The 14,854-nt window shown below is 35.2% G+C and overlaps 1 protein-coding gene across 2 annotated transcripts in view; it reads right to left on the bottom strand.

The window, feature by feature from the left end:
- Positions 1 to 14,854, bottom strand: part of LOC106170919 (A disintegrin and metalloproteinase with thrombospondin motifs 12) — a 47,873-nt gene that overhangs the window by 13,196 nt on the left and 19,823 nt on the right. Inside the window, exons 4-7 of one of the 2 annotated variants that reach the window (XM_013550976.2) lie at positions 6,937 to 7,133; positions 1,802 to 1,885; positions 1,239 to 1,363; positions 737 to 886 (exon numbers count right to left, since the gene is read on the bottom strand). In XM_013550976.2, coding sequence (XP_013406430.2) covers positions 737 to 886; positions 1,239 to 1,363; positions 1,802 to 1,885; positions 6,937 to 7,133 — 556 coding nt within the window. The remainder of the gene's footprint in view (positions 1 to 736; positions 887 to 1,238; positions 1,364 to 1,801; positions 1,886 to 6,936; positions 7,134 to 14,854) is intronic. The other variant, XM_087012302.1, reaches the window with a different exon arrangement.

Genomic DNA, 14,854 nt, shown 5'->3' with positions numbered 1-14,854 from the left:
CAGAGGTCAAACACTCAGTTCCTCAGGGCTTGCTATCTTGATGAGTTCTTTCCTGGATTAGGTGTTAATATTCTTTTCAATACATCCTCTTAGCGTGTGAAATTTGCCAGCAGATCATCAAAAGCTTGCTTCACAAGAAACAAGTGGGGGAACAAAAGACTAGAATTCAAGACCCAATTACACCTCTCTTGTCATCATGTTTCAAGTGACACAGCCCAACTTGACAAGAATTCCATCTTGTCCCACATCAGTAGTCTTGCAGGAGCATGTCTAATCATCTCTGTCTTCAGTATCATATAACCAGGACTAGACGCTCTTGTGTAATCTTATACGCTGTGTTAAACAGAAACCATGTAAGGGGAGCATCAATAAGAGGAACATATTATCCAGATTTGAGACCAGAAGTAATGATGTTGGTAGGAAAATAAAGACTATTTTAATCAATTTTTTTTTGGCAAAAGCCAAGCAGGTATTAAGAGATCTACAAAACAGATATCTAAACAGAATTTGAGAAGTTTCTCAAGATGACTAATTGGAACCTGAATTTAATTTTTTTCAAAAACAGGCCTTTCATTGACTCATTAATTGAGTATACTTGTAATGTTTACTATTGTCGCATTATTTCAGCAAACATCTTTCTTTCCTGCAGCTAATTACACCAACTTCTTTGATCTTGACAGTTAGTTTAGAAAGCCTTATGCACTGATGTAACATTCATGTTCTGAACACTACTTACTTGTGCCCAAGTTCGTGTGCAACTGTATACGCCAAGGCTAGGCCCGTGTCCTCATTGATGTTGCAACTTCGGTGCGGCTGACATAAACCAGTTACCTCTGCCAAACCCAAGGTACTACACGGCTCATTCAGGCGAGAACAGATATTGTACCTAAAAGTTTATCAAAAAGTTACGTGTGTAATAATGGATTCATTCATTCAATGAATTGACATTAAGTTTTCTGTGTATCTTAAGAGGGAGCAAAAGATCTTAAGGTGTATTAACTATGACAGTTCTTCTTTACTATTTATCAGTATGTTTTTCTCCAAACAATATTATGGAATTTTTATATTCAGATAATTCTGGCTGGTATTTTGATCCCCAATATTATATACAGAATGGTGAATAAGGATGTCTGTCTTTTTGATTAAAAAATACTGTTGGAGGCATAAATTAATTGTGAGCATTCCTGGGTATATTGATAGCGCTTAAATACAGCTTGTTCACACAAAATTCATCTTACCGTGTAAGCAGAACAGCAACATCATGGTGGTTTGGATGGGAATCATCCTTAGGGTTCATTGAATTCTGCCATTTACAGAAACTTTTCAAAGAATTGTCTGCATGATTGTTGATCTTTAAGCCCTCCTGTAAGACACAATTTATGTTAAATGATTTGATATCAAAAAGGTACCTGGGGATGTTTAACCAGTCCAATACAGACTGTACCATATAAATTGATTTATCATGGTAACATTAGGGCAGGGTTGAGACATTTATAACACATTATCACTCAATTCAATGTAAGATGTAATGCATTAGGCATACTGCTTCCTGGTCTAAACATGTTGTAAATGAAAACAACCTATCATGCTTCAAACAAAGATAAAAGTGAATATACCACTGTTTATCTGTATAGCCAGTCTGCATCTTGTTTATAGAAGAAGAAAAAAACTGATGACCTTAAATAATCAATATAATATGCCCACCATCTTCATTTTAATAAATTCTACAAATAGATATATTTAGTTGGTGGGAAGAGGGGATCTAGATCCCATATAATCAGTTCTCCTACCTCAGCCTTACCTCGTCCTTTTTCAACAGTAACATCCTGACAATGACCAAGTTGACAGCATTACCAATACTGGCATCATGGTACATGATAGCTACCTGGAAGAAGACAATGAAAAAGATTAACCTGAATAAGGAGCTTTTCTTCAGTTGTGAGAGACAAAACCTATAATATCTCAGTAGTCCATTAAATAATGATTGCTGCCATTTCTGTCACTGGGCATGCCTTCTATCTAAATACCTTGGTTTCTTTTTGGACGTCATCATTTTTTTTCTTACAAATTCGTTTACTCTCATAGCCATCTTTTTTTTTTTTTTTTTTTTTGATAAATACAAAGATAAGGCACTGAGTTAACCTTGCACTGTTCTCTAGAAATTATAGAATCCATTTACTAATTTTTGGAAGTTTAGTCTTCATCATGCCAAACAATGCCAACGTCAATTAGAATTTTCTTCTCACTCTCCTCATTGAACACACAAATTAGTTTTTTCAATTTAGTTATTACAAAGCCCTGTGTGAGCTGATATTTATTGATGTCACTATGACTTCTAACAGCTTGTGCACCTGACCTATTCTGGTTTTAAAAGGGGGAAAAAAACAACGAAAATGGATGGGATGAAAATACTTCATCACTTACTTTGACAGCAAATAACACACAGCAATCTAAATACCAAATAAAATCTAACAATCCAAGAAAAAGAAACTGAACAATTATATGATAAGGACTATTTCTAGTTCAACAGAGCAACTTGCCTGCTTACATTCTTCACACAAATTAAATTTGGTGACTTGCTCAGCCCACCAACACTGTGTATAGATCACTAGCACCATCTGAGATGTTGCAGCAACAGTGAATGTGTACTGAATACTGTGCTACAGACCCCATAATCACATTTGCTCTAATGTTAAAGGAGCAAGGCTTGATCATGGTGATATGCTATTGTTACTTGTGAGAAATGGTTTCACAAGGCGCTTTAGAGTACAGTTAAGACATTAAGTTTAGTAGTATCTCATTAGATTCTTTCATTTCATTTTTCACCACAGAATACCAGTCTATTTTCATCTTTTGCCCCACACTTAATGTCAGCAGCTAAGGTGGTTTGCGATCATCTTCAGCTCTATTTTCTGAAAGCTTGGTATTCCAAAAAAAAAAAGGGGGGGGGGGGGGGGGGATCAGTATTCTGAAGGTTTGGTATTCCAAAAAAGTTAATTGATGCAATAGCTGCATCAAGGGCGTAATCATGGCCAGCACTGACCTCAGTGTCAAAGAAATGTATTTAAGGGTTTGTTCATATTTGCATTTATTTTTTGCAATCTACCCAGATTAATAATTCCTTATGATAACAACTAAGAGTTAAAATTTATAGCGCAATATAATGTGTTGTAATTATGCTGGAAGTGTAATGAGAATATCAACTGTTGCATTATGCGAAGAATGAAATGACTTTTACAACATAAGTACCGACTGGCAATTTGTTTACTATACATTGTTTGCAATTTTTGCGCTCTACTTGTACCTATACGCAAACCATTGGAATATAGAAGCGCACACCAAACCATGATCTGTTAGATGATTAAGTGAAGTAGCAATCACAACCGTAGTGTAAATGTTTCTACTGAGAAAGATAAAAGTTTTTTTTTCAATCAGACAACCACAGAGCATAGCAATTAATTCTTAAATATTAACATGATTAAAATTATACAAAACTTTTAAAAACAATTAAGGGAAAACCAGTTTGCACTTTTCAAACATTTAGAAAAAAGAGTTGGACACAAAGCCAATTCTTCCAAAATGTTGAAAAAAAGTTGCAGATAGCAAAAAAATTGTTTGTGCCTTTTAAATTAATACACAAAAATATCCAATTTCTGGAAAAGTGGCAAATAAGTAGTCTGGAAAATATCCCATTTGCAGGAGAGTGACCCTAGCAGAACTCACTGCCAGGCTAAAATGGTGCTACCAGGAGGTTGGCACCCAGTCCTCAGGCTTCTAATAGTAAGATGGTTTGCTGAGAATATATGTAGTAAGTTTGATCTACAAAATTTAAATGAAATGTGTCTTACTACAATTGGAAAGTAAATGGTATTTTTTGCCATTTGTGTTGAGACATAAGGTCCACAAGGTCCTTAACCATCAAGTTTATCTTCAAATCAAATATCCTTGAGAATTACTGTCTGTAACAATCACAGGTGAATTAATACCGTTCTCAAATCTTCTAAGCACTTGTTTCCTAGCTGAAGCATAATATCACTCAGCATGGAAAATTATCAGGGTAATCTGAACTGACACTCTAAAATGTAATTATTTTCATCATTTTAGTTTTTAACCAAAAAAAGGTAATGAAAATGTCCAGCTGTGGACCACCACTAGAGCTTGCTACATGGCTAATTCTGAAAGGTATTAACAAAGCTTGCTTTCACAGTTCAACAATTTAGTTGCAAACTTCTCAACCTTAGGTGACACACCAAATCAAAGTAACAAGTGGTGGCATCCCGAAAGGCGGTGGTCCACAGGCTTTTTCCCCCTGCCATAGCAAGTGTTTTCATAGCTTATCTGTGGTAAAATTCTAGTCCAAGAGGATGTGTACAACACACTAACAAATAAGTTATAAAAGGACAGGATTCTAGAATTACTGTATACTGTGCCTTGAGTAAAAAGGAGAACAGTACTACTGCAATTTTGTTTGCGTTTAGCCATGATCTAAGTGGGGTTAAAACAAACTGTTTTTCCCAAGCAAACAGAGAATTACAATCATTTATTATGACTTGTGTCCCATGTTATTGCAAAGCAAACAGACAGAATTATGTTCACAACGTGTGGGAACTTATGACCAATTAACTGTTTGTCTGGTACATTTTCTGTGGAAGTACGACATTTCTTAGCATTTGAGCCCAAACTCAAACCCAGATTGTACCTCTTGACTTTTTGACCAGGTTAAATCCTGTCAAACATAAGGGATGTTCTCTTCTAATGATGATTTGTTGACATTCAATTTATACTTACTATTTAAACTGCCTTGAGTATTTAGCATTAGGGTTCGAAGTGGTCTTTATAGCATGTACAAATATCACACCTGATCATTATATTGCTATCATAGTGCTCAAAAGGTCAAGGCAAAAAAGTTTTGTACCTATTACTTTCAAAAGCTTGGCTAATCAAGGGCAAGATTAAACTAGGGAGAAAAACTATTTGCAAAAATCACCAGTTGGAGGTATTTGTTATACATTACCATGAGTATCTTGGAACCCAACTTCAATTTTTTTGTTCTACATTTCGATAAATGTATGTATATAACAATGTATTGATATTTGCTTTGCTCCATCAGAGTGATTCATCTTATATTGAGAGCTGAAGTGAAAAAAAATGCCATGCTTTCTGTATGTCTATGCCAAAAGTTTCCATTCCATATAACCCATAAAGGGACCTGTAAAACAAAAGGATTAACTATTTTCTTCCTTTTTCACAGTACTTTTGCAACATAAGAACTGCTCAGACACACAAAAAACATACATCTGTCAGTGGTTGATATTAACCCATCTCTGCCTTGGTTTTCCCTAGTAACAGAATTAAGTCAGATAGCAAAAACTAAAGGGTTAAAATCACCTTACTGTCTCCCAGCCCCTGGCCTAATTAAGTGATGGCAGATGGTTGGAGGTTAAGAATGATGCACTCAGTTGTTTTTCTCAGTACAATCCAGGTCACACCATTATGTGCCATGGGAATCTCAAAGGGCAACTGTTAAACCATTTCTCTCACTTTTGGTTATAGGATTAGTAGTGTTCTGGATTTCTTTTTCTTAGAAATAATTGAATTGAAAAGGCCCTGCTGTTGTTTTTCAGTAAATGAAAAAGGAGAATTTAATAAATTTTTCAATTCAATCCAAATTATGAAAATATATATTAAAAAATATATGTAATAATGTGTAATTTTGCTTTTTCTTTTTCTAACTGCAATGGAGGTCCAAATGTTGCTTTCACTGCAGAATTCAGCAGCAACAAAAATAGAATTGGACATGAAATCAATAATATAATTCAGTTGTTCAGGAAACAAACCAATCAGTCAAACTCTTGTGCAATTTCTCTTTGGTAATGATCATGATCCTGATATTTCCCAGGTTTGGGGTAACTGAAAACCTTTGTTTACTCTTCACTGTCCACTTCTCAACAAAACAAGTCCCTATCCCTCCATTAATTGCTGTCAACTTACATAACTAGCAGACTGCCTTTGAGACAGCTTTGATCTCTCTAAATCAGACACTGGATAGATCTTCCTTGTCTGTTTCCTAAGTAGTTTACCATCATTCTATCAAATTTTCAACCCTAGCCATTGGTCAATTTTTCACTGAATGAAATTCCAGATCTTCCTCAGTGCTATTTTTGGAGATGAGAGGTAGTGAAGGGCAGAGCAGGAAGATGAAGTGAATCTTCTCATTTATAGTGGACTCACTTTAGTACTGAAAATCTTAGTCAAATATCAAAGTCTTATAATAAAAAAATTTCTTTTCTTTCATTCTTTTTTCTCTTTCATTTTTTTCAAAAGTCTCATTGATTAGATTCATAATTTTAGTTCATCTAAAATTACCACTTACATGTAGCTGAAAGAAGATCAAAGAAAGCAAACAGAACATTTGCAAGATTGCTAGATGAAACTGCTATTACTTCCTAGAATTTTTCCTTGAAACAACTAAAGAGGTGAAACTTGGATTACAAGTTTTCATTTATTTATCTTGACCTCAATACAAATTTCATTTTAAATCAACTGAATGGAAGGAACCCAGCATACAACACAAGTGGCACTAAGGTAAAATCTCTGGTTCACATACTTCTATTGTACTACCACTCCTACGTCAGAATTGGGTTACATGCTGGTCTTATTTTTATTTCTGCTTCTGAGGACAAGCATGGGTGGTCAAATAATACATGTTAACATTCTGTAGAAAAAATGTAGGCATTACAATACATTCAGTCTTTTTACTGTTGTCTTTTTGAAGGCAGGGAAAGAATCAGAATAACTGCCAGGAAAAAACTCAATGAAAAACATTCGACCCCACCCTCTATTCATGCAATAGTAACTAACTAGGTTGAGATAATTTCATTATACTTTAAAACTGATCCCATTACTATGATGAGAATGTTTTGATTTTATACTTACCATGTTCATAATAGTTAAAACATATGTGTCAATCTGATCATTCTTGTAGTATTCCATCATTTTGGGATCCACAACCACCAATATTTCCACATTTCTTTCCAAGCTGTAAGATCGCTTTTGTCGCCTTTTGTGGTTCTTTTTATTTTCATGTTCTTCCCACCTCTCCCGCTGTTTTTCTGCTACATCTTTTTCTTCTTCTTAAAATAAAAAGAAATAGAAATATCAATAATGCCATCTAATGCATGTAATGTTATCTACAATTCTATTAATTTTTATTGCACACCAGTTGTCCTCCACTTCTAGAAAATAAAGATGTAATATGCACATAAGGTTCACTTTAGCCTAAAAACCTATATACATTTCCTAGCATTAATACTTTTTGACCATTTAAAACTTTTCTGACAAAGATAAATGAATAAACTTATAAAATACCATATTAAAACGTGGGTAGAAACATATATTTCTATTTATTTGGATAAATGCTTTCATTTGGCATGAAATTCTCAGCTCTTGCCTAAAACAATTAGTGTGTTGGCGATAGCTGTGGCAAGGAACAAGTAGATTTTACATGAAAAAGACATATATGAACACCAGTCTCAATGACAAAGAAGGCAACAAAAAATTCTCTTATTCTACAGATACCATGACCCAAAAAAGGGTAGTAATTTTTTGGTAATTTTACCTAACCCGACCAGCCTATCTATTATATGTCTTGAAACAGACAAAAGACTCCTCCTTCCTTCTACTGTTTAGTTGTGAAATGCAATACTGTTAAATTAGGATGACCCATCTCAGTGTAGAAACCCTATGACAAATGATCAGATGGCATGTTTACTTTGTACTTTAGACAATGAAACTGTTTTTATAATATTAACCTTTCTTTTTCTAAACCAATTACTGAGGTGGGAGTTAAATATGCTCACTGTGTTCTGGACAAGCTGTAAAAGCAGATCTGCTAGATATAAAATGTTGGGTTTGTAGAAGACAAACCCACAGGCCTACCCAACTACCAGACTCGGCACCTAAGGATCCTGAATTAACCGGTATATCGGACCACGCTACCCGTTTTCAAAGTGTGTGTCAGATCGCATTTCGGAGTATCATACCCCAGAACAAATTTTGTAGCACGACTGTGGGCTCATCCACGCTCGGCTGAACAACCTTAAACTGTACTCTTACTTTAGAGTACTCTATTTTATTGTCTCTATGGGGATATATGGGGACTTTACGACATTCGGTTTGAATGTTTTGACCACTTTTGATAGGGCTTTTTTGCATTGTATTAGATTAATGTGGCAGTCTAAGGTTCATCTAGGTGGCTTTCAAAATTATGCACCCGGTTTTAAAATCATATAGTGATTTTACGACAATCGTTTACTATCCAATCAAGGTGACAGCCGAGCATGTCAGGGCTCATCCTGTCGGTGTTCTGGCTGATACTCCGAAATGCGATCTGACACACACCTTGAAAACGGGTAGTGTGGTCCGATATACCGGTTAATTCAGGATCCTTAGGTGCCGAGTCTGGTAGTTGGGTAGGCCTGAACCCAGTAGACATACTATGTAAAGAACAGCCATTGTAAGTCCCAAGGGGGTCAGATATATGTAACAAAGGTCCTTTGTGATGAAGGTCTGTGAAATGGGCTAAGGTTCTTTTTTATGTCTAAAATCTGAGGTTCACTTTGACAAAGGTCTGCTATGCAGAGATACATAGTTATATTCCGAGTGTCTGGTGTTCTGAGGATCTACTGTTCCGAGGGTCCGCCATTCCAAAGGTACAGATAGAGTACAAACAGCATAGAGATAACAAATTAAATTCGCTTCTTTGAAATGGAGGTCAGTGCCCTTATTGTGCGACTAATACAATTTGTTTAAGCGCAGTTTTTGCATCAATCAAATTTTTTAGAAGAACTGACCCTCGAAATTGCAGACCCTCCACAATTTGAAATACTGGACCCTAAAACAGCGTTCGATTTCTGATTAGTGTTTGGAACTGCAGATCCTCAGAATATAGGGATGTCTCCCAATGCAGAAGGCACAAAGTTCGTATTCCGCTAGGTTAGCTGTGAGCATTTGGTTAAAGTTACGTTACAAGCCAAATCATAGTATAAATAGACCCATGGTCAAACCAACAAGCTGGGAAAACAATAGAGTTTCCGGTGCCATTGAATACGATGGATAGATTGTTACGTATTCGTAAATGTAGTCAGTAACCTGCTATCGCTTTTAACATTCGGGTAAGTGTTCCAGTATGCTAGCCTTTCCTGCCATATAGAACCTTAGCATACTTAGTGTCCACATGAAAATGTAGTGTATCTAAACAAATTTTATCCAAAACTTACCTTTTCCCAGCAAAAATGCCGGTTCGTTTTGGACTATTGTAAAAAAGTATATAGGGCATATAAATGAGCAAACATTGCCTTAAATAACTATTTTTGATATTCTTCCTCACTGACTGGATACGAACACTTGTATTCTGCAGGCTCGATCTGACAAGGGGATATAAACGCTGTAAATGTCACAGTACGCACAAACGGATTACCTATAAATCTGGCCATCATATTCCACTGGTAAAGGAAACTCTTTAATGAACCAGATCATCAGTAAACTTAGGAAAAAAGATGGACAAAACTGTACAGGCTGTCAACATTTCATTGTGTCTAATGATGTTCTTAGTGATAAAACATGTTAACATTGAAAAGAAGAATATTCAAAACTGTTCTTTATTTACTGAAAAACAGTTCATTTTATGACTATGCTAGGTAAACGTCCCATAAAATGTTGAACTATGAGTCAGCTGATCCTACAACATGGACCACTACACTAGTCCCAGGTGCCACTGATTTTGAAAATTTGATGATTCAGTAATTGTTTTGAAGTCAAATTGGACAGCAGCTGCTGAGTTAACAGAAGACAGCTAACAACACCCCTGCTTCCTCTGACTACAAAACGGAATGTAATAGAAAGGTGCAAATCTGACACAACCATCAAAACAAACTACAGCTACACCCATTCTGATATTGCTTTAATCAAAGATAATACCATGTTATACAGAAGTTGACATTATAAATGAAGACATCAATTTTCATATGTTTAAATGTATTTCTCAAAAAGACTTATTGAAAAATACCGCTGGTTGCAGAATTAAACAGACATTTTCTCAATGAAGGGTGTTTTTTTGTCTTTAACAGTTTTATCCATTTCAAACTTTTTGGTTAGAATTTGACACATGTTTTAGTTAACCAGGCTTCAAATTATATGGATTTGACAATGTGTTTATTTTATGAGACACTCTGCCCCTTTCAGGTTTGGTTTTCGTCTTAAAACAAAAATACTTCTTGGCATGTTCACCCACTTGCCTTTTACTGACAGCTATTTCTAAATCCCCATTTAATTTTTAAAAGTTATAATTTCAAAGCATTCACACCATTATCAATAACTTTATTTTCCTTTAAAAATCTGAAAAAAAAAAATCCCATTGAAACTTTTCAATAAATAATTCAAAACTTGACTGCAATGGCAATTTTCACGTAATCTGTAATAGCTTTCCTTAGATTTTGTATCCAATAACTTGACAAAAGCTCAAAACATACAAAGCTAATCCAGTTAACCTTTTTCCTACTTTTGACACTTAGACAATTTTACACAATTTAAACTCATTTCAAGGGGATTTTGATTGCTTGCAAACCTTGGAGGTTACCAACCCCTTTAACAGGAAACAACTGCTGCTCTCCTTGGCACATGTTGATTAAAATATAATTGTGTCTGGTATTTCAATTTAAAAACAGTTACATGCATACAGCACACATTCTTACCAAATCTGTCTGTTTGAGTCGTTATACATAAGCCGTGTTCACAACTAGACTTACTTAGCCCAGGGAAAGTCCAACTGACAAACTGACATCACAAGAATGTAACCACTCTTAGGGGATTTCAAACCAAGGTGCCTTTGTGTTATGATCTTTATGGTGAAATCAGGACCAAGTCCAGTCTAAGCAAATAACTTTGTGAACATGGCCATATGCTGCTCAAAGTACAACTTACAACCCCATCACCATCACCCCCAGCAGCAGAGATGGACCATTTTCATTTCAATAAAAACTCCAAGGACAGAGTCTGTATTCAAACCAACTCATGATAACGTATCATTTGTATATGTACATTATTCAATTAAATTGCATAAAATGACACTCAAATGAACAAGAATGTTCCAAAAATGGCTCCCCTTCTAAGACACTGGTCTACAAATTTGGGAGCATAATTGATTATCTAAAAAGCCAACTGCATTGCAACCCACATCTATTGGTGTCTAACAGAGAACAAAGCATTATAATGTTTGTATTATACAACAAAAATAGTTCAGCCTTAAAGGTTCCATAAGCAATAAAGGTTGGAAATAAGGCCATCCACTGACTGCCAGAGTGTTTTACTTTGTTCAAACTTGCAATCACTTGAATTGTAAAAGTCAGAAGCTGAGTTTTCAAAGTAATTGACAGCAATTGCTTTAAGGCGGAGTGAAAATTTATGACTTTATTCTAGTTAATTTACATGGAACTGAAGCAAAAAAAAAATCCTTATGCTGCAAAAGCTCTTTCACTGTATCAAGGGGCGTTTAATCAGATATGGTCTGTGTGATGCATTGCTCTACTCCTGGTTATGTAAAAACAAAACAGATGTTTAAAAAGAGAGACAGCAGGGCCCGCACTCAATTTAACACGACTTAAATGCAATCACACACACACAACCACATATCAACGCACTCATTGATCTATCTCTTTATACCATTTAATTCTACAAGAACAAGTTACAAAAATGTTCCAACCACTTTCTGAAACAGCATACTTCCCTGGCATAAAACAAGGTACTTTTGTTTTCAAAGAACATCCAGTAACACACTTGATCTTAGTAGCACTCCATCACAGTGTGCACTGTTGACTTTTCACCGATCTACCAAAATATTTCAGAAAGAAGGATAAGCAATACCAACAAGGATATTTTCAATCCTGAAAATTCAGAACAAAATGATGAATGTCTTGAAAAATCTGTTGGGAAGTTTCATTTTATAAATGTTCCATTGCTATTTTTGTATTACATAATTCACAGGTCTTTCTCCAAATAAGTGCTGTAACCCATATTTAAAAGAAAGCCTTAAAGTCCATGTATTTTGAACTTCACACCTGACTGTGAATTACTCACCTGTTTACCATAACAAAACATTTGGTCAGGTTATTTTCTTGAGACTGTTTAAACAGAAACTTTGATAAAACAGTTTCAAATAACTGGATCACTTAATATCTGGCTACTTTGCACATAACAAAATACAATCGGCATATTGAATGATGACTTTAAAATATCTTTGGATAAGGCACCTATTTAAATGTCAAATGAAACAGATACATATTTGACTGATCAAGAGTTATTCAATGTCGTTTAACAATCTAATTCTCTAATTGGTAAACTGAATCACTTAATTCCTGGTTTTATAACTGCATTGAAGAGATACCAGAAAACTTCAAAGATGTCCAAACACCAAAATTAACTGACTATTTACCAAAGAGTGGTATTTCAAATATATTACAAGGTCATACGCTTGTCTAATGAGTAATGCGATCAAGACAGTGTGTAGACAACAACATGCCCTTTTCCTCAATTTATTTTGGACTTGGCACAGTTTAACCAGACTCAGATACTCATGATTTAACTTGTATTGAAAGAGGTGTACCCTTCTTGCTACTTAATGAAATAAAAGAGCACAAACTCCGAGATAACAGAAAAATTTTCAAATGCATAATGAGATTTAGGCAACACTTTTTTTCTGACGATTTAACAGAAGCTAGATCTTGTGAGAATCCACACACTTAAATCTATCAACTATAATATTTGTCTTGATTTTATATTACTGCAAAATATGAAAATGTGTAATTTCATCATTGTATTAGTGTCCTGCATATCATTACACAGTTTCAGAAACTTTCACATCAGCAGTTGTTGCATACAGTAATTGTAGCCAGCCAATGCAGGTATGTGGGAATCTATCTCAAGTGAGGTAATCACAGCCATGTGTACCGAAAAACAGATTTAAGCCAGGAATCATCTTATATTTCTGTAATCTTGTCCGTCTGCTTGCCTTGCCCAAAGACTGCATTATGGGCAGGGCTACAGTCAGGTAAACAAGCAAAGATTTTATGAGGCAGCTACCAAATTTTGCATTTTTGCAGAATTTTTCATTTACTGAATTCAAATTTACATAACAATATAAAAAATGGATTGCCTTCTATTGTATGATTTTCAGTAAAATTAACCCCACATCTAATTATGAATTTTTCACAATATGCAAATTTGTGAAGATATTATATCATAAACATTTCACACAAAAATCAAAAACATTTTGCACAAAAAATCAGTCTTCTGAACTAATTCTGATGAAACTTAGATTAATTTCATGGTAACAGACATCTGGCCATAAAATGAAAACTTGCTCCCACACCAAAGGTCTAGTGGTGGCGAGTTGGTGAAAGTGACCGACCCCTTGGGTTCCGGTCAGTGACTGGCCAAAACAATTAAATGTCCCATATTTTTTATTGGATCCAGCAACTCTCAACCAGTCTTGGCCATCTCCACCAACTCAATGCCCTTGATGTTTATTCCACACTATTCTGTTCAGGGCAAGCATCGGGGTGAAAGTAAAGCCAGATAACACTGCCAGTGAACCCATACACAGTCAACTCAGGTGAATGGACCAATTTTTCCACCATTGAATGCACATATCAATCAACTGGTTGGGTGTTCTAAAGAATACTGATAGGTACCAAGAAGAAACTGCGTGCACAAGTGGAATTGGGATTTGCTAAAAGTAAAGGGTATGATCAGTGCAGATAGCCAGAAAATACAATATTCTTATAGAATGACTAAACTGTGAATATGGGCTTTTCTAGAAAAATGGGTCTCTGGCCAGATTGTAGGAAGTAACCATCCAGGGGCTGGGTGTGTTAATGTTGGGAATGAAGTGTTAATCTTCTTCATGTTGTATAACTGATATTAAGAACCAGTTCCCATACATATAGTATAGACAAATACCAAAGGTAAGACACTGAATGACATGAGAAAAAAATTCTGACTGATGACAGCACAGATATAAACAGTAAAAGAAGTGGTAATACGGTATTATACCAAACACCTTATCAATATTTGGGTGATGCTTAAATTTGATCCCCACTGAACCAGATTCAAGGAGCTTAATCCAATTTCTGGCTCACTTGAAGTGTCAAAAATTCCGGCCTCTTCACCAAAATTGTCTTTGGGACGTAATTCTGAAGATGTCAAATAAAAAGGAAGAACCGTGATCCGCTGGCCAAACACCACTATAAAACTAGACATCCGTTTTAACACAACTGCCGTCAAGGAGTCTGAGTAACAATGAGAAACAAATTGGATATTACAATCAGAACAAAGGGTCAAAATTTACATTAAGCACTCATTTAGAGTCAAGTGGATAGGGCAAGCATGGGGAGCACTAGGGCAAATATCCCTGTCCATAAATAAATTTCGTAACAAACTGTCCACTTAAAACGGCATGTTCTCTGTTGTGTCTCTCCTTTCATTTTTGGACTATTAGACAATTTGTGTTTTAATTTCATACAAGTTGGTGGTATAATATTTCCTTAAGCACATTTTACCACTTTGTTAATATCATAGACAAGCAGGTGGCAGTGTGATTCTATATTATAAACAGAAGAATATGTTTATAATAAGTAAGTTCACCCTTTGTTATGGTAAGAAGAAAAGGTTGAAACTAAAATTACTTTTGCCAAAAAAAGTCTAAATTAGGTAACTATAGACAAACAAAATAAAAAAATACTTGAATTACTACAGAGAAAAAGGTGGGATACAAAAAATTCCAACAAGTGGTTCAAACAAA

The sequence above is a fragment of the Lingula anatina genome, chromosome 1, assembly GCF_051362555.1.
Source record: "Lingula anatina isolate TDL-2025a chromosome 1, LinAna3.0, whole genome shotgun sequence".
Lineage (NCBI taxonomy): Eukaryota > Metazoa > Brachiopoda > Lingulata > Lingulida > Lingulidae > Lingula > Lingula anatina.
Note: the sequence above shows the minus strand (reverse complement) of the source record. Positions and strands in the feature narration are given on the sequence as shown.